The sequence below is a fragment of the Leucopleurus acutus genome, assembly GCF_964270905.1.
Source record: "Leucopleurus acutus genome assembly, chromosome: 13".
NCBI lineage: Eukaryota > Metazoa > Chordata > Mammalia > Artiodactyla > Delphinidae > Leucopleurus > Leucopleurus acutus.
Genome location: NC_139155.1, coordinates 13,976,231 through 13,997,026, shown reverse-complemented (window position 1 = coordinate 13,997,026; position 20,796 = coordinate 13,976,231). Strand labels below are relative to the sequence as shown.

Below are 20,796 nucleotides of genomic sequence, written 5' to 3'. Positions count from 1 at the left end.
TTTGTTTACTTAATTATTTGTACTTTATTCTGTTTTACCAGAAGATTTACCATTTATTATATACCAAAGTTGTATTCCCTCAAAACTAAATTGGTAAATAATGAAGTATACCTTGCCTTTCTTTGAAACTAATCCCAGGGCATAAAAGGTCAAAACTTTTATTTCATTTTATCCTTTGATATTGGATTACATGTATTTAATATTTTACCCTAGTTCCTTATATTTTTAAAAAGGTCTCATGATTGAAGGATTAATATTTTTATTTTTTCTTATTTCTCATTTTATGTGTTCTCTTATCAGTATAAACCTTTTTATTGATATGTAAATACAATTTAAATGTCCCTTAGTAAACTGATTGATCATAGCAATATCCTAGGTAATTAAAAAAATAAAACATTAAAAACAGGTTTTAAGGTTTGAATAAATAATACATTCACATGGTTTAACATCTTTTAAATATAAAAAGATGTACAACAAAAACTTGTCTTCCCTTGTCCCTGAGCCACCATCCTACATGCAATAAATTTTATTAGCTTCTAGTGTATTCTTTCAAGTTCTTTGCCCATTTTTTAAGTGGATTGTTTGCCTTTAAATTGTAAGAGTTCTTACAATTCTGGATATTAAACCCTTACCTCATACATGATTTGCAAATATTTTCTCCCATCCTATAGATTTTCTTTTCACATTGTTGATAATGTCCTTAGATGAACAAATATTTTTCATTTTTATGAAATTGATCTATTTTTTTCTTTTGTTGCTTGAGTTTTTGGTATCAATCTAAGAATCCATTACCAAATCTGAAGTCAGAAAGATTTATTCCTGTGTTTTCTTCTAATAGTGTTACACCTTTAGCTTTTATATTTAGGTCATTGATCCATTTGGAGTTTTTTTTTTTTTTTTTAATATATGGAGTGAGGCAGGAGTCCAAAACTTTATTCTTTTCATTTAGTTATCCAGATATCCCAGCACCATTTGTTGAACAGAAAGTTGTTTCCCTAATGAATGGTCATGGCACCTTTGCCATATCAGTTCAATGTCGATGTTTGCATTCATTTCTATACTTTCAGTTCTGTACCATTGGTCTTTGTGTTTATCTTTATGCCCGTTCCACTCTATTTTGATTACTATAGCTTTATAGTAAGTTTTGAAATTGGGAAGAATGAGTCCTCCAGCTTTGTTTTCTTTTTCAATATCGTTTAGCCATTTAGGGCCCCTTTCAGTTCCATATGAATTTGATGCTCAGTTTTGATTTCTGCCATAAAGGTCATTTGAATTTTGAAAGGGATTGCACTGAATCTGTAGATCACTTTGGGGAATATTGACATTCAAACATTAAGTCTTGCCATTTATGAACTTGAGATTCTTTACAGTTATTTATGTCTTTCAGCAATGTTTTGTAGTTTTTCACTTCCATGTTAGAATTTATTTCTCAGTATTTTATTCTCATGGATGCTGTTGTAAATGAAATTGTTTCCTTAATTTCTTTTCAGGTTGTTCATTGCTGATATATAGAAACAGAACTGACATTTGTATGTTGATCTTGTAACTTGAAACTTTGCTGAATTTGTTTATTAGCTCTAGTAGTTTTTTGTGGATTCTATGAGATTTATATAGAATCATGTTATCTGCAAACAGAGATATTTTGCTTCTTTCGTTCCAATTTGGATAGCTTTTATTTCTTCCTCTTACTTAATTACTTGGGTTAGGACTGCCAATACAGTTTTTTTTTTTTTAACATCTTTATTGGCGTATAATTGCTTTACAATGGTGTGTCAGTGTCTGCTTTATAACAAAGTGAACCAGTTATACCTATACATATGTCCCCATATCTCTTCCCTCTTGCTTCACCCTCCCTCCCTCCCACCCTCCCTATCACATCCCTCTAGGTGGTCACAAAGTACCCAGCTGATCTCCCTGTGCTATGTGGCTGCTTCCCACTAGCTATCTATTTTACGTTTGGTAGTGTATATATGTCCATGCCACTCTCTCACTTTGTCACAGCTTACCCTTCCCCCTCCCCATATTCTCAAGTCCATTCTCTAGTAGGTCTGTGTCTTTATTCCCGCCTTGCCCCTAGGTTCTTCATGACCTTTTTTTTTTTTCCATAGATTCCATATATATGTGTTAGCATACGGTATTTGCTTTTCTCTTTCTGACTAACTTCACTCTGTATGAGAGACTCTAGGTCCATCCACCTCACTACAAATAACTCAATTTCGTTTCTTTTTATGGCTGAGTAATATTCCATTGTATATATGTGCCACATCTTCTTTATCCATTCATCCAATGATGGACACTTAGGTTGTTTCCATCACCGGGCTATTGTAAATAGAGCTGCAATGAATATTTTGGTACATGACTCTTCATGAATTATGGTATTCTCAGGGTATATGCCCATTAGTGGGATTGCTGGGTTGTATGGTAGTTCTATTTTTAGTTTTTTAAGGAACCTCCATACTGTTCTCCATAGTGGCTGTATCAATTTACATTCCCACCAACAGTGCAAGAGGGTTCCCTTTTCTCCACACCCTCTCCAGCATTTATTGTTTCTAGATTTTTTGATGATGGCCATTCTGACTGGTGTGAGATGATATCTCATTGTAGTTTTGATTTGCATTTGTCTAATGATTAATGATGTTGAGCATTCTTTCATGTGTTTGTTGGCAATCTGTATATCTTCTTTGGAGAAACGTCTATTTAGGTCTTCTGCCCATTTTTGGATTGGGTTGTTTGTATTTTTGATATTAAGCTGCATGAGCTGTTTGTAAATTTTGGAGATTAATCCTTTGTCAGTTGCTTCATTTGCAGATATTTTCTCCCATTCTGAGGGTTATCTTTTCATCTTGTTTATGGTTTCCTTTGCTGTGCAAAAGCTTTTAAGTTTCATTAGGTCCCATTTGTTTATTTTTGTTTTTATTTCCATTTCTCTAGGAGGTGGGTCAAAAAGGATCTTTCTATGTCATTGAGTGTTCTGCCTATGTTTTCCTCTAAGAGTTTGACAGTGTCTGGCATTACATTTATGTCTTTAATCCATTTTGAGTTTATTTATGTGTATGGTGTTAGGGAGTGTTCTAATTTCATACTTTTACATGTACCTGTCCAGTTTTCCCAGCACCACTTATTGAAGAGGCTGTCTTTTCTCCATTATATATTCTTGCCTCCTTTATCAAAGATAAGGTGACCATAGGTACATGGGTTTATCTCTGGGCTTTCTATCCTGTTCCATTGATCTATATTTCTGTTTTTATGCCAGTACCGTACTTTCTTGATTACTGTAGCTTTGTAGTATAGTCTGAAGTCAGGGAGCCTGATTCCTCCAGCTCCATTTTTCTTTCTCAAGGTTGCTTTGGCTATTCGGGGTCTTTGTGTTTCCATACAAATTGTTAAATTTTTTGTTCTAGTTCTGTGAAAAATGCCACTGGTAGTCTGATAGGGATTGCATTGAATCTGTAGATTGCTTTGGGTATTAGAGTCATTTTCACAATGTTGATTCTTCCAATCCAAGAACATGGTATATGTCTCCATCTATTTGTATCATCTTTAATTTCTTTCATCAGTGTCTTATAATTTTCTGCATACAGGTCTTTTGTCTCCTTAATAGGTTTATTCCTAGACACTTTATTCTTTTTACTGCAGTGGTAAATGGGAGTGTTTTCTTAATTTCACTTTCAGATTTTTCGTCATTAGTGTATGGGAATGCTAGAGATTTCTGTGCATTAATTTTGTATCCTGCTACTTTACCAAATTCATTGATTAGTTCTAGTAGTTTTCTGGTAGCATCTTTAGGATTCTCTATGTATAGTATCATGTCATCTGCAAACAGTGACAGCTTTACTTCTTCTTTTCCAACTTGGATTCCTTTTATTTCCTTTTCTTCTCTGATTGCTGTGGCTAAAACTTCCAAAACTGTGTTGAATAAGAGTGGTGAGAGTGGGCAACCTTGTCTTGTTCCTGATCTTAGTGGAAAGGGTTTCAGTTTTTCACCATTGAGGATGATGTTGGCTGTGGGTTTGTCATATATGGCCTTTATTATGTTCAGGTAAGTTCTCTCTGTGCCTACTTTCTGGAGAGTTTTTATCATAAATGGGTGTTGAATTTTGTCGAAAGCTTTTTCTGCATCTATTGAGATGATCATATGGTTTTTCTCCTTCAATTTGTTAATATGGTGTATCACATTGATTGATTTGCATATATTGAAGAATCCTTGCATATCTGGGATAAACCCCACTTGATCATGGTGTATGATCCTTTTAATGTGCTGCTGGATTCTGTTTGCTAGTATTTTGTTGAGAATATTTGCATCTGTGTTCATCAGTGATATTGGCCTGTAGTTTTCTTTCTTTGGGACATCTTTGTCTGGTGTTGGTATCAGGGTGATGGTGGCCTAGTAGAATGAATTTGGGAGTGTTCCTCCATCTGCTCTATTTTGGAAGAGTTTGAGAAGGATAGGTGTTAGCTCTTCTCTAAATATTTGATAGAATTCGCCTGTGAAGCCATCTGGTCCTGGGCTTTTGTTTGTTGGAAGATTTTTAATCACAGTTTCAATTTCAGTGCTTCTGATTGGTCTGTTCATATTTTCTATGTCTTCCTGGTTCAGTCTCAGAAGGTTGTACATTTCTAAGAATTTGTTCTTTTCTTCCAGGTTGTCCATTTTATTGGCATATAGTTGCTTGTAGTAATCTCTCATGATCCTTTGTATTTCTTCAGTGTCAGTTGTTCCTTCTCCTTTTTCATTTCTAATTCTATTGATTTGAGTAGTCTCCCTTTTTTTCTTGATGAGTCTGACTAATGGTTTATGAATTTTGTTTATCTTCCCAAAGAACCAGCTTTTAGTTTTATTGATCTTTGCTATGGTTTCCTTCATTATTTTTTCATTTATTTCTGATCTGATCTTTATGATTTCTTTCCTTCTGCTAACTTTGTGGTTTTTTTGTTCTTCTTTCTCTAATTGCTTTAGGTGTAAGGTTAGGTTGTTTACTTGAGATGTTTTTTGTTTTTAAGGAAGGATTGTATTGCTATAAAATTCCCTCTTAGAACTGCTTTTGCTGCATCCCATAGGTTTTGGGTCGCTGTGTTTTCATTGTCATTTGTTTCTAGGTATTGTTTGATTTCCTCTTTGATTTCTTCAGTGATCTGTTGAATATTAAGTAGTGTATTGTTTAGCCTCCATGTGTTTGTATTTTTTAACAGTTATTTTCCTGTAATTGATATCTAGTCTCATAGTGTTGTGCTCGCAAAAGATACTTGATACAATTTCAATTTTCTTAAATTTACCAAGGATTGATTTATGACCCAAGATATGATCTATCTTGGAGAATGTTCCATGAGCACTTGAGAAGAATGTGTATTCTTCTGTTTTGGGGTGGAATGTCCTATATGTATCAATTAAGTCCATCTTGTTTAATGTATCATTTAAAGCTTATGTTTCCTTATTTATTTTCATTTTGGATGATCTGTCCATTGGTGAAAGTGGGGTGTTAAAGTCCCCTACTATGATTGTGTTACTGTCAATTTCCCCTTTTATGGCTGTTAGTATTTGCCTTATGTATTGAGGTGCTCCTATGTTGGGTGCATAAATATTTATAATTGTTATGTCTTCTTCTTGGGTTGATCCCTTGATCATTATGTACTGTCCTTCTTTGTCTCTTGTAATAGTCTTTATTTTAAAAGTCTGTTTTGTCTGATATGAGAATTGTTACTCCAGCTTCTTTTGATTTCCATTTGCATGGAATATCTTTTTCCATCCCCTCACTTTCAGTCTGAATATGTCTCTAGGTCTGAAGTGGGTCTCTTGTAGACAACATATATACGGGTCTTGTTTTTGTATCCTTTCAGCCAGTCTATGGATTTTGGTTGAAGCATTTAATCCATTTACATTTAAGGTAATTATTGATATGTATGTTCCTAATACCATTTTCTTAATTGTTTTGGGTCTGTTATTGTAGGTCTTTTCCTTCTCTTGTTTTTCCTGCCTAGAGAAGTTCCTTTAGCATTTGTTGTAAAGCTGGTTTGGTGGTGCTGAATTCTCTTAGCGTATGCTTGTCTGTAAAGGTTTTAATTTCTCTGTCAAATCTGAATGAGATCCTTGCTGGGTAGAGTAATGGTGGTTGTAGGTTTTTCTCCTTCATCATTTTAAATATGTCATGTCATTCCCTTCTGGCTTGCAGAGTTTCTGCTTAAAGATCAGCAGTTAACCTTATGGGGATTCCCTTGTGTGTTATTTGTTGTTTTTCCCTTGCTGCTTTTAATATTTTTTCTTTGTATTTAATTTTTGATAGTTTGATTAATATGTGTCTTGGTGTGTTTCTCCTTGGATTTATCCTGTATGGGACTCTCTGTGTTTCCTGGACTTGATTAACTATTTCCTTTCCCATATTAGGGAAATTTTCAACTATAATCTCTTCAAATATTTTCTCAGTCCCTTTCTTTTTCTCTTCTTCTTTTGGGACCCCTATGATTTGAATGTTGGTGTGTTTAATGTTGTCCCAGAGGTCTCTGACACTGTCCTCAATTCTTTTCATTCTTTTTTCTTTATTCTGCTCTGCAGTAGTTATTTCCACAACTTTATCTTCCATGTCACTTACCCATTCTTCTGTCTCAGTTATTCTGCTATTGATCCCTTCTAAAGAATTTTTAATTTCATTTATTGTGTTGTTCCTCACTGTTTGTTTGCTCTTTAGTTCTTCTAGGTCCTTGTTAAATGTTCCTTGAATTTTTCCATTCTATTTCCAAGATTTTGGATCATCTTTACTATCATTATTCTGAATTCTCTTTCAGGTTGACTGCCTGTTTCCTCTTCATTTGTTAGGTCTGGTGGGTTTTTGCCTTGCTCTTGCATCTGCTGTGTGTTTCTCTGTCTTCTCATTTTGCTTAACTTACTCTTTTTGGGGTCTCCTTTTCGCAGGCTGCAGGTTCGTAGTTCCCATTGTTTTTGGTGTCTGTCCCCAATGGCTAAGGTTGGTTCAGTGGGTTGTGTAGGCTTCCTGGTGCAGGGGAGTAGTGCCTGTGTTGTGGTGGATGAGGCTGGATCTTGTCTTCCTGGTGGGAAGGTCCACGTCTGGTGGTATGTTTTGGGGTGTCTGTGGACTTATTATGATTTTAGGCAGCCTCTCTGCTAATGGGTGTGGTTGTGTTCCTGTCTTGCTAGTTGTTTGGCATAGGATGTCCAGCACTGTTGCTTGCTGGTCGTTGAGTGAAGCTGGGTCTTGGCGTTGAGATGGCGATCTCTTGGAGATTTTCGCCATTTGTTATTAAGTGGAGCTGGGATGTCTCTTGTGGACCAGTATCCTGAACTTGGCTGTCCCACCTCAGAGGCACAGCCCTGACGCCTGGCTGGAGCACCAAGAGCCTTTCATCCACACAGCTGCTAGTGTTGGAGGGTCTCCTGCAGAGGTGGGGGGTGGCTGTGGCTCACCGTGGGGACAAGGACCCTGGCAGCAGAAGTTCTGGGAAGTACTCCTTGGCATGAGCCCTCCCAGAGTCCTCTCGTGCCGCCTCAGTCTCGAAGCTCCCGCCCCTGCTCCTCAGGCCCGGTCCCCCTAATAATTCTTTAAATGTGTTTTAGAATTCATCAATTTGATCCTAGAATGTTTCTTTGGGGGAGGGTTTTTATTACTTGTTCAGTCTATTAGCTTGTTATTGGTCTATTGTGATTTTCTATCTCTCTTGACTCAGTTTTGGTAATTTATGTGATTCTAGGAATTAGTTCATTTCTTGATTATCTAGTTTGTTGGTGAAGCATCATTTATGGTATTCACTTATAATCCTTTTAATTTTTGTAAGGTTGCTACTAATGTCCTCTCCTTTATTTCTGATTCTAGTTATTTGCATCTTCTCTCTTTTTCTCTTAGTCAGTCTAGCTAAAGGATTGTCAATTGTGTTGATCTTTTCAAAGAACCAACTTCTGATTTTGCTGATTCTCTTGTTTTCCTTGTGTATATTTCATTTATCTCTGCTCGAATCTTTATTATTTTCTTCTTTCAGCCGGCCCATAGTTTAGTTTGCTCTTTGTTGCAAGGTTGTTGACTTGGGATCTTGATTTTTTAATGTAGGCAATTACAACTATAAATTTCCCTGTGTCCTGCTTATGCTACATTTCACACATTTTGGTATGTTCTGTTTCTCTTTTTCATTTGTCTCAAAGTATTTTAATTTCCTTAGTGATTTCTTTGACCCATTTGTTTTTTAAGAATGTGTTGTTTAACATCAACATATTACTGAATATTCCAGTTTCCCTTCAGTTACTGATTTTTAATTTCCAGTGTGGCTGGAGAAGGTTCTTTGTGTGATTTTAATCTTTAAAAACTTACCGAGAATTGTCTGTAGCCTAACATATGTTCTCTCCTTGAGAATGTTCCATGTGCACCTGAAAATAATATATATTCTGCTGTTGTCATCTATAGTGGTCTATATATGTCTATTAGGTCTAATTGTTTTACATTGTTGAAGTCCTCTATTTCCTTACTGATCTTTCGTCTAGATATTCTGTCTATTATCGAAACTGGGGTATGGAAGTCTCCAACTATTATTGGAGCTGTATTGTATTCTTTCAGAGGTATTTTCTGCATGTATAAGCAAACTCAAATATATGATCTCTCCATGAATTATGCAAATGCTACCATACTCTATGCACTATTTTGCACTTTGCTTTTTTTCCATGTAACATATTTTTGTATCTTTCTATGTCAGTAGATAAAGAGCTTTCTCATTCTCAAGACTGCATAATATCTAGTCTTCTATAGTCTTTTAAATACGTTTTAAATTAGGTATTTCAAGCTTTATTGACTACACTGTCAGTAAGGAAGATATTTTACATCATGTGCCAGTATATAATTACACATGTAATTAAAAGAAAAGTGTTACAAATCAAGTCTTGCCTTTATTACAAAAAGTTAGAAGATAGTATCAAACAGGATTTTATAAATATTTTAAAGCACTAAAGAATATACCTAAGTAAACAATAAAAAAGAAAAAAAAAGCTCTTTGTGACCCACTCAGTTGACTTTATAACCCACTATTTTAAATGGAGTGATATAAAGGTTAATTAAAACTGTCTAATAAATTAAACTTTATGTTGTATAAAAGTGGAAAGTACAGTGACTATAGATATTAGTGTTATTTGTTTTTGTTTTTTAAAAGAAAAATCGCAACCTCACTTAACCTTCAGGGCACAATTATAGCATTTTCCAAATTCAACATACCGTATTTTCAAATTTAAGATACCATTGAGTGTAACAATTATGTACCTTTAAGAAATAAGAATTCCAATTAATTTATGATAAGCTGTCCATTGTAAGGTGCATCCCAATTTCAGAGATGATAAAAAGTGAAAAAAATTTTTTCTCCTGTGTTCTGCGAAGTAGTGATAATCTCTCTCTTTTTTTTTTTTTTTTTTTGCGGTACGTGGGCCTCTCACTGTTGTGGCCTCTCCCGTTGCGGAGCACAGGCTCCGGACGCGCAGGCTCAGTGGCCATGGCTCACGGGCCCAGCCGCTCCGCGGCATGTGGGATCCTCCCAGACACGGGCCTGAACCCATGTCCCCTGCATCGGCAGGTGGACTCTCAACCGCTGCGCCACCAGGAAAGCCCGTGATAATCTCTTTTTACCAGCTTGTATTTTAAAAGACTTTTTTGCCTGTTCATTTTGGGAGAAAAAAATAAAATAATGAACTGATTTTCTATATAGTAGTTCACATTAATGGATTGGTTGAGGAACTTGTATCTTTCAAACCAAATTACAAAGTAAATATATTTGTCATTTGATATATGTATATAGTAAAATAGGCTAAAGAAGTTGATTTTTCACAATTTCTGCTTTAAATGCATTTGAAAGGGAAATTCTGTAATTTAAAATAAGATTTCTTAAAGAATTACTTCTAAAAGCATTTTAAAATAATACATCTAAATTTAATGTTCATTTTTATTCTATGGCAAGGAAATATATGTCATCAGCTAGCTAAATTAGAAAAGCAAAGGAGAAGCCTGGGCCTGGAATGGGGGTGCAGCAAGGTGAAATGGAAAATGAGTCCAAGCTTTCTTTGTAGGATGTTCCAAAATTAGATTGGGGATGGTTGCACAACTCTGAATATACTGGAAAAAACCACTGAATGTACACCTGAAATGGATGAGTTTCGTGATATATAAAATATATATCATTAAAGCTATAAAAAGAAAAAAGATAAAGGAGAACACCAATTCCCTAAAAGACTTAAAAGTAGCTAGTTCCTCTAAAGACTTGCTCATCTTCTGAGAAACTAAACTTTGCTCTTTTACATTGCCATTCGTGGTTTACTCCATGGTAAATTTTTAACTTACATGTAATAATAGCCCCAGATAATTACAACTGTATGAGAGTAATATAGTAGTACAAGTAAAGTAGATAGTACAGTAAAGTACATAAGCTTGGTCCATCTTCTTTACCCATGTAGACTGTGTGTGTGTGTGTGTGTGTGTGTTTGTGTGTGTGTGTGTGTGTATCTTGTAATTTTTGGAGTAAATCACATGCTCTTTAGCAGTATCAGAGTTTGAAAGTCACTTAAGTATTTCAGTTAGGCTTCCTAAAGGCTGAGCCCCAGGAATTATAGATATTAATAATTCTACAAATAGATATTTTAGCAGCCCTTGAAGTGTAAAACTTTTCCAGAGGTGAGTAATCTTTTCTTTTCCTTATGTGAGTCTTTGCAATGTTTGTTCTTTATGTTTTTTCTTTACATGTTATTGTCAACATCCTGACAAATTTCAACTGAAAATCTAAGTCAGAGGATGTACACTTGTCAGTACTTGAATTTAAATTGTAATTCATTATTGCTTAATCCCTAGGCAAAAGACTAGATGTAAAAAAATTTAATAACAGTTATCTAAAATTTTTTAATTAATTAATTTTTTGACTATGTTGGGTCTTTGTTGCTGCACGCGGGCTTTCTCTAGTTGCGGCAAGCAGGGGCTACTCTTTTTTTTTTTTTTAGGGGCTACTCTTTGTTGTGGTGCACGGGCTTCACATTGCGGTGGTTCCTGTTGTTATGGAGCATGGGCTCTAGGTGCATGGGCTTCAGTAGTTGTGGCACACAGGCTTCAGTAGTTGTGGTTCGCGGGCTCTAGAGCGCAGGCTCAGTAGTTGTGGCACGCGGGCTTAGTTGCGCTGCGGCATGTGGGATCTTCCCGGACCAGGGCTCCAACCCGTGTCCCCTGAATTGGCAGGTGGAGTTTTAACCACTGCACCACCAGGGACGTCCCCTATCTAAAATTTTTAACGAAGCTTGGGTTATAGGAAATAATTTTAGTGGAACAGTGAGGACAAGCAGTGAACTATAATTAATTGGACTAACGTCACCTTTCTAGAACTATAGAATTTTGCTTCTTGACCTGAAGTACTCAAACATTTCCTCCTTGGCATCTGATCTAAATGCAATACTTCTTTTTATGGTTTAGATTCCTTTCAGATTTTGGAGCCATTATCTTATCAACATATCCATGCTTTTTTTTTTTTTTTTTTACTTTTAAAATTTGCCTGATCTCATTTCCTACTTCATTTCTTTCCCCTTTAACATCTGATCACTCACATTGTTTTAGATCCTGTTTAGGTACTTCTTTTTACTTCTGTTTTTATAGTCTGAACACACACTAATCTTACTTGAAAGTGATTTCTTTATTATTATTAGAAGTTATTTTGTTTTACTTGTAAAACTGAAAGGAAGGGACTTCCCTGGTGTTCCAGTGGTAAAGAATCCGCCTTCCAATGCAGGGGACGCGGGTTCGATCCCTGGTTGGGGAACTAAGATCCCACATGCCTTGGGGCAACTAAGCCCAAGCGCCACAACTACCGAGCTCGCGCGCCTCAACCAGAGAGCCCATGTGCTGCAAACTGCAGAGCCCACGCGCTCTGGAGCCTGTTCGCCACAACTAGAGAGAGAAGAACCTGCACACCACAACGAAGAGCCTGAACTGCAACGAAAGATCCTGCACGCTTCAACGAAGACCCCGCGTGCTCTAACTAAGACCCAACATAGCCAAAAGAAAATAAATAAATAAAATAAATAAATATTTAAAAAAAGAAAACTGAAAGGAAAATCCTGGAAGCGTTTCCTGTTTAATTCTGTACAAAATTTCATAGGAAGAGTGGGAGAGCTTTCATATAGAGAGAACTAGCATTGTTGTTAAAATTGCAAAAATCAAAATAGTTAAAGCAAAAGTCATTTACTTGAGTAAAGTGCAAATTACTAAGTCTTTAGGTTAATGAATTCTATAGGCCTTGGAAATATGTTTTCTAGTATTGTGGTAATAAGGTACTGGAATACCTTCTGCAATAGGATTACTACACTGATTTCCTCTCTAATGGTCAGTAAATCAGTTTTGTATTTCACTTCAATACACATTAATTGAGTACTATCAGATGCTAAAGTATGTTTGAAAATATTTAAAATTTCTGTTGCCTTGAAATATGGAGACAATAACATTTTTATGGGCGGGGCAAGGGATTCTTTTTGGATATAATGTTACCAAAGCTATAAGTATTATTTTACCATGGTTATTATTCAAAGACATTTTCAAAGCCACTATCACATTGTTTTCTGAAGAAAATTTAGCCACCATTTTTTAAATGTTTTATTTATAATTATAAGGAAAGTTTTTTAAACACTAGACTTCATCAGTTGGAGAGATGATACCAAAGGGAGAATATTGATTCAAATCTATAAATTTATAAATACAGTTGACTCTTCCTTGAACAATGCAGAGGTTATGGGTGCTGACCCACACACAGCTCAAAATCCCAGTATAACTTTTCATTCAGCCAACCACAGATTGTGTACTACTGTAATACATACTTAAGGGAAAAAATCTGCACATAAGTGGACCCACACAGTACAAAACCGTGTTGTTCAAGGGTCATTTGTAGTGTGAAAATGGTAAATAGGGTCTTAAATGGATGAATTAGTACTTCAGAGGCTTGAAAAAGGTGAATTCACAATAAATAAGTGATATACAGCACAGCAGATACACACTTAACACAGAATTCATTATTTCAGGAATGGTACAAATAGAAGTTGTAAATAAGTAAATGAATGATAGAGGAAGAGGAAATTAGGATATTTGGAGCTAGTCAGAACTTAGCAATTAAAATCCTTGATGGCTCTATCACAAACAGACTACACTTTCCACTTTTTTCTACCATCACTTTCTGGGCCTCTTCTCAGCTCAGTGTTGCTGTAAGAAGAGACCATCTGGCATACTTTATACACTGGGTTATAACTGCCATAGCCATTAATGTGCCAGGCTGTACCCAGTTCTCCTTGCCGTAGGCTATCAACCAAAACTTATTCGCAATGACTTCCCATATTTGTTGATTTAGCCAGCAATAAATAAAAACAGATGGCAATATAAATTATTACTGTGACTGAGCATAATTTTAGAGTTCAAGGAGACAAGGACTGACCAATCGTTTTCCTCCCATGTGTCAGTTTGGATTGGTTGGTAATGGCTGCTGTGTTGAGAAGGCTTTTTGAGGCCAACTTTGATCTCAGAAGGAAAAATTAACAATCCCATTAGCCATAGATAAGAAAAATACAGAAATATATGTAAAGATATATATAAAGAATTTTTGATTTCTGCACTAATCTTAATTCCTATATATTTCACTTGAGGAAACTAAAAATCAGAGAAATTCATGGTTTTCATTAGGTTCTTTGGTACTAAGAAGTATTGAGGCAGGAGCTTTTCTAGCTCCTCCAAGTTCAGGGTTCTCGGTTTAGCAAATCTATAGCCATATTCCAGTTAAAAGATTCTTTATATTAATGTATGACATAAACTTCCTCTTCGATTAAGAATCACTAAGCCTCATGATTTTAAAATAAAGAGAAAAGGAAAAGAAAATGTGAGGCACAAAAAGTAAACAACAACAGCTATTTTGGTATACTTGTTATGGAGATAAAGAAGCTGTTTATTGTTCTATATTTTAAACAGAGTGTATATGCATGTATTTGCAATTATAGCAAATATCTTACCTATATTTCATAACTTTATTTTTTAAAAGAGTAATACAATAGGAAGAGAATGGAATAATATAATGTAAGAGCATAATTTGGAGATGATTGGAAAGCAGGAAGAAGGGTTATGAGGAAGCAAGAAAACCCATGGGAGAGAAAGGTCTGACATTAGGGGAAAGTACAAATAAAATATTTAGGGTCTTTTTGATTTTCAGGCATTAAAATATTTTCTCTTTTTGTTAGTGCCTTCTAGAATAACTACTTTTTCATCCTTAAAGTTTTGCTCTCAGTGTGATATGCTGATGTGCAGTCTTAGTCCTCTTATTAGTACCATTGGCTCTTAGCAGCCTCAATGGAATCCTTAAGGATCCTTGATATTAATGGTCTTCTACCCTAATATTTTATAAAAGGTTGTTTATTTTCTCCTCCAAAGTCAAGACTTACCCATCAAGCAACATATTAAGCATCTGTGGAAACATTATATAACAATATAGGATCCATACGCATACTGTTCCATTCCCAGTGCAAAATTATTTTCCCTAATTATTTTTATTTCTTTTGCTTTTCAGTTATTCACTAATCTAAAATGTACAGAGGTGCCTAAATAGAAAGATGGCAGAATAAATGTTTTAAATTTCTTTTTGCTTCTCAGATTTATTCTTAGCTCTTCTTATCTATGTCTTTGTACTTTCAATTTAGAATTATACCGAGTAATTATAATTTTAGCGTAATATATAAAGATGTTAGAAATAATGGAAAGGACTTCTAGTCACATCTTTAAGTTTCAGTCTCAACTCCTCTAAAAAGCGTATCATCTGTTTCTAAGGGAGCATCTTCAAAATAGGAAGATACTTCTCCTACAGTGTAGACTTTTCTTCAAGGTACCATGTATTAGTATGCAGTGATCAATTCCTATTTTAAATCTGCTAGTACTTTTTGGTGGGTAGGGAGGCAGATGGGAAAAAGAAATGGGAGTAATCATTCTACCCTTTTTATTACATCATAGTGATTTCTTTAAAATATCTGCAAAGTAAGTTAGAGGATTTCTCTCCAAAAATATTTTATCACTTTTGGACTTTTATTTCATTAGATTTGAAAATCTATTCCAAAAATGAAAAACATTAATATCCTTTGAATATATTTTAGAATTTAGTCTTAATTTAATTAAAATGGGAAACAACTTTAATTTTCAAATACTTCTTTGGAAGAGAGAAATAAACTTTTGTCTATTACTTTCCTTGAAAATATTGAATTTACCTCTGCATGTTGAAAGTGCAACAAACAAAATATTGTTAAAAATTTTCATTTCAGCATAAAGCATTTCTACGAACATTTTGTAGTTGTACTGAGAGCATTCAACACCTGTGGAAATGGTCTTTAAAATTAGCCACTAGGATAGGTGCTAAGGTTACAAAATTATTAATTATATCTAATCTTAAGAAAGATTATATTGTGCTTATGGAAGTGGGACGAGTTGTCTATATTTTCTGTTATCATTTTAAGTTTTAAAGTATAGTTAACTTCTGCAAGTGTTTGTTTAAAAACACTTTCAAAATTAAAACTACTGGACTTCCCTGGTGGTGCAGTGGTTGAGAGTCCGCCTGCCGATGTAGGGGACATGGGTTCGTGCTCCGGTCCAGGAAGATCCCACATGCCGCAGAGCAGCTGGGCCCGTGAGCCATGGCCGCTGGGCCTGCGCGTCCGGAGCCTGTGCTCCGCAACGGGAGAGGCCACAACAGTGAGAGGCCCGCGTACCGCAAAAAAACAAAAACCCAAAAAAACCCACAAAATTAAAACTACTATATCAGCTTATAGTAAGATAGAATGTTATTTAGTTTAAAAACTAATAGACCCTTGGGAAGTATTGGATAAGAAAACAAGGTTATTTGAATTTTAAGTTACTTTATTATGTTGTGATCTGCATCTTCTGCACAACCAACATAAAAATATATGTTTCAGTGTTTTCTCTTGAATTATCAGCCTTACAAAGTTAAAATTTGCTCCTATATACGCTGAGGTTTATTTCATTTTAAATGTCCATTTAAGAATACATTGGGGAAAAAAAGAATATTCTGCAATGCATTTTTACTTTGACTTTTCCACCTTCATATTTCTTTAGGAGTTGATCCCCCTCATATTGTGTACAGCCTGCCTACATCCTGAGCCTAAAGAGAGAGATCAGCTTCTCCACATACTTTTCAATTTGATCAAGAGACCAGATGATGAGCAAAGGTGGGTATGACCACTTCTTTGGTAAATAAATATAATGTTGACTTATTAATTTGGCATCATGATTAGCATTTTAATATAAATGCCATCTTTTCTTTCTAATATCTATTTTAATAAACAGAGGAAACACTGACCTTGTTCACAGTGCCCTGCAGTGTTTTCATTCTTGTCATTCCAACTACTCATGTTGAATTTGTACACTTTTGTGTTAGTTACCTTTGGATTTCTAATTCCGATATTTCTTTGCTTTTATCTTTCACATTTGATTTCCAGGAACTAAATATTTCCCCTTTTCCCCACAGATGAACTAGATACATCATGGCCTCTTCATGGTTATGCTTTACAAGAAATAAAATATTTAATATATGAATGTCTGCATCACTGAGCTATCTGTAAAGCAGTTTCTGTGTGGCTAAAGGGATACAGTGTTTTGGTTAGTCCTGAGTCAAATACCCACAATCAAGGATGCCTGAATGGGGAAATGAGTTATACCTGATGGTGGTGGGTGGATGGGCCACACATCGAGAGACTCTCTGGAAGAAAGGGGAATGGGTTTTGATCAAGCAACAGTGATAGAGGTCTGCCTCAGAAGGTAAGACCTTTAAATACTAGGTGAAGTTGTGCAAGCGTGACTGTGAACGAAACATCTCGGTGGATGGGTAGGTAGACTAAGCACCAGTTGGATAAGATTGAGCTATTGAAATGTTTTTCTACATAGTAATTTTCTATCTTAATAAAGAAATAATTTTGGCTTATACTTTTGCAAAAAATAGAATTATACATTATGATTAGGTAACTTTATATAATTTCAGTACTTGTTTTACTGACTGTTACAGTTTTTACCTCTTCTGAGAATGTTGGAAAGTCATAAAAGTGAACCATAAGACAAATGAAGCTCAAAATTTTAAACACAAGGAATCTCTCCACTATGAGAATAAAAAGTCATGTAGGCTTTAAAACTCTATAAGCATATATCTCTTTCCTACCCTTACCAAAATATACCTGAGCAAGCAGAGAAACATGTTTTTCCAGGATCCAGTCAAGATTAATCTACATGCTAGTCAAATGGAAATAAGGGAAATTCAATCAAGTTCCATTCATTGCAAACTGAAAATTTTCTAAGGACAATTCGATGGTGCTATATAGGAAAATTAATATTTTATTTTCTCCTTGAAAAATGCTATTCCCTATCTTGGTAACTTAGTTAACAATTAAATACCACTTATTACATTGTCATTTTTAGATTTGCAAGGCAACCTCTAGTTCTACATAGCCTGTTTTCATAGACTCTGCATGTAGAGCTAACAGCTGCCGCCTGGTGGCCAAAAGTACCTATAGCCTTACTTCAGGTCAAGATATGTCAGGATTTAAACACTCATTTCCACACTTAAATCTTTCACCTTACAGAAACAAAGTTATTTATTAAAATAAACTAATCAATTTATTAACTATATATATGAATAACTAACAAAGCAAAAATTTTAAGTTAGCATGATATGTTTGAAATATAATCAGTTGTTACTTTACTTAATGAATCTCAAGCTTCCTTGCATCCTAAGAGAAACTTAATTTTATGAGCGATAGTAGTGCATTTTGGCAGTTCTATGCTAACAGCCATAACTAACACCATATTTCTACCTGTGTCAAATAATTCCTATCCTATGATTTTCGACAAGTAAGAACAGTGTTTATGTTTACTCTCACAGGAGCCTGTTTCCAGTGCTGTTAATAATCTGTAGACCGTCTGATCTTTTCTGTTTTCAAATGTATTTCAAAACTGTCCTGTTTTTTAGAATTTTGAATCTTAACTCTGCTGACTAAGAAGTTTGTTTTGAGGGGACTAACATTTTTTGAACAAGTTTGTACATCTTTAGTATAGTGATGGTGACTCATTATTTAAAGTCATTTTACATGAAGCTCTTATATAAGTATATACTTCTTATGTGTGTTTGAAATGCTTAAATTTCACCAAAGTTCATTTACTATAATTATCAGATTTTTCTAGAACCTACATGTATGACTTCTCATTATTTTAATATACTATGGGGGTAAAAATGATCAGACATTTGGAAATTTTCAGTGGGAACAGGCAGCTAACATGTTGTCTTAAAGCGTGGGAATTTCTTTTTCTATTTTTCTTTTATTCACTTTATTTGCCTTCCTAAAGTAGGAGAAAATAGAAAAACAAAAGAAAAGTTGAGAAACAGGCATAGAAGACAATGATATAAAGGGAAATCAGATAGATAAAAATTACAAGGTTATGGTGAGGAGAAGCTGCAATATACAATGAAGACCTATTGGCTCAACATTTCCCTTCTCATTGTCCAGATGCTTTTTGTCTGTTATTATTCTCCTCAGCCTGAGAGAACAGTTGTAGCTAACTTGGCTGAATTAAATAGAAATGTAAGGTCATTATTCAGTTTAAGTTAAATTGATGTATTTTGAGAAATAGCAATGAGTAATGCCTAGGCTTTTATAATTAGTATGAATTAAACATTCTATTTTGGTTTTCCTTAAAGTTGGCTACTTTGAAACATCTATGGAAAACATACTTTTTTTTTTAATCAGGTTTTACTGTTTTGAAGTCATAGTCAATCAAAAGTAAAAAAACTTGCAATTCTGCCTTTCAGAGTCATTTTAAATGGAACTTCATTCTGAAGAGTGAAAAATCTTATTTAAAAGTTTAAATTATAAATCTATCAATTCAAATGAAATTATCACATTAGTTATTTATATATTATTTCATAACAAATTACCCCAAAAGAAAGTGGTTTAAAATAACACAGTTTATGTGGGTCAATTTATCTGGGTCTTCTTCTTCAGGGTCTCTTATAAAGCTGTAGTCAAGGTGTTGGCTGCGGCTACAGCCACCTCAAGGTCCATGGGGGAAGGATTTGCTTCTAAGCTTTGTCGTTGACAGGATTCAGTTTCTTATGGATCTTTGGACTGGGGGCCTCGGTTCCTCACTGGCTTTTGGCCAGAAGTTGCCTTTAGTTTCTAGCCACATGAAACTGTCCAACATGGCAGTGTCTTCATCAAAGCCTGCCAGCTGAGAAGGCAGAAGAGAGTGTCTCACAAGATGGATATCACAGGCTTTTGTAATCTGATCTCCTAAGTGACATACCATCACTTTGGCCATTATTCTTTTCATTAGAAGCAAATCATTGGGTCCAGTCTACACTCAAGGAGATGGGATTACTCAAGGGCATGAATATCAGGAGATGGACCTCATTAGGAGCCATGTCAGAAGCTGCCTACCACAGTTATCCTGGGTGCAATACCAAAAATTCTAATTTAAGAAATATCATTTTGGGCTTCCCTGGTGGCTCAGTGGTTAAGAACCCACCTGCCAATGCAGGGGACACCGGTCGGAGCCCTGGTCCGGGAAGATCCCACATGCCACGGAGCAACTAAACCCGTGCGCCGCAAGTACTGAGCCTGTGCTCTAGAGTGCGGGAGCCATGACTACTGAAGCCCTGCACCTAGAGCCCGTGCTCCGCAATAAGAGAAGCCACCGCAGTGAGAAGCCTGCGCGCCACAACAAAGAGCAGCCCCCACTCGCCGCAACTAGAGAAAGCCCACGCGCAGCAACAAAGACCCAATGCAACTAAAAATAAATAAATAAATAAGTTTAAATCAGCTATACTTCAATAAAAATTTTAAATTTTTTTAAATAAAAAAAGAAATATCATTTTACTAATATGACATCGTAGTTTTTAATTATAGAAATACTGGGGAAATAATCACTGATTGTTTTAGTAGCTAGAAACTGAAATTCATTAGAAACTGAAGCTTTAAACATATTATAATCTCAGAATGTATATGTGGGAAGTTAATTTAGGAGGTTATGAGATTCAGCTTCACACCAGTAGAGAATCCCTTCACAACATCTCTTACAAATGGTTTTGCCACTGCTGGATGGTGGCAGCCCGTCCATTGTGAAAAGTTGAATTTGTACAAAAATATTGTACAAATTGTACAAAAATATTGTACTTCATGTTAATTAGAGCTGACTCTTTTTAACCCTTTGTCCTAGTTGTGCTTTCTATGCAAATACGAATCTTTATTCATCTGTATTATCTTTCAGGCAAATGATACTGACAGGTTGTGTGGCATTTGCACGTCATGTTGGCCCAACACGTGTAGAAGCTGAACTTTTACCACAGTGTTGGGAACAGGTAAATAACTGTACTGGGTTTTCCCTAGCTATTGTATTCTAATTTATTATAAATGTTCATATTATCTTTTAAAAATGCTATTAGGAAATATGTGGGATATAAATTATGCTACTGTTTCTATAACCCAGCACAGTGATTTAATAGTCCTTAAGAAAGCTCTGGGATGCTTTGCTTTATTCGTTCTTCCAACAAATACTTAACACTATTTCCACTGCCAGGTACTGTTGTAGTCACTAGGGATACAGTGGTGAATAAAAGACAATGACATCCTAGTGGAGAGGTAAGAGTAAACAAATAAATGAAACGATGTCTTGTAATTTGTAAACTATGAAGAAAATAAAGGTAGGCTAAGGGTTAGAGAGTGATAGGGAGTACTGTTTTAGAAAGGGTGGTCAGAGAAGGAATCTCTGA

The 20,796-nt window shown here is 35.3% G+C and overlaps 1 protein-coding gene across 3 annotated transcripts in view; it reads left to right on the top strand.

Moving 5' to 3' along the window:
* RELCH (RAB11 binding and LisH domain, coiled-coil and HEAT repeat containing) overlaps nt 1–20,796 on the top strand; it is a 121,923-nt gene that overhangs the window by 48,717 nt on the left and 52,410 nt on the right. For all 3 annotated transcript variants that reach the window (XR_014326703.1, XM_082853356.1, XM_082853355.1), the window contains exons 11-12: nt 16,098–16,210; nt 20,295–20,385. Coding sequence is in view for 2 of the 3 variants with exons in the window: in XM_082853356.1 (XP_082709482.1) it covers nt 16,098–16,210; nt 20,295–20,385 (204 nt within the window). In the remaining variant the exon portion in view is untranslated. The remainder of the gene's footprint in view (nt 1–16,097; nt 16,211–20,294; nt 20,386–20,796) is intronic.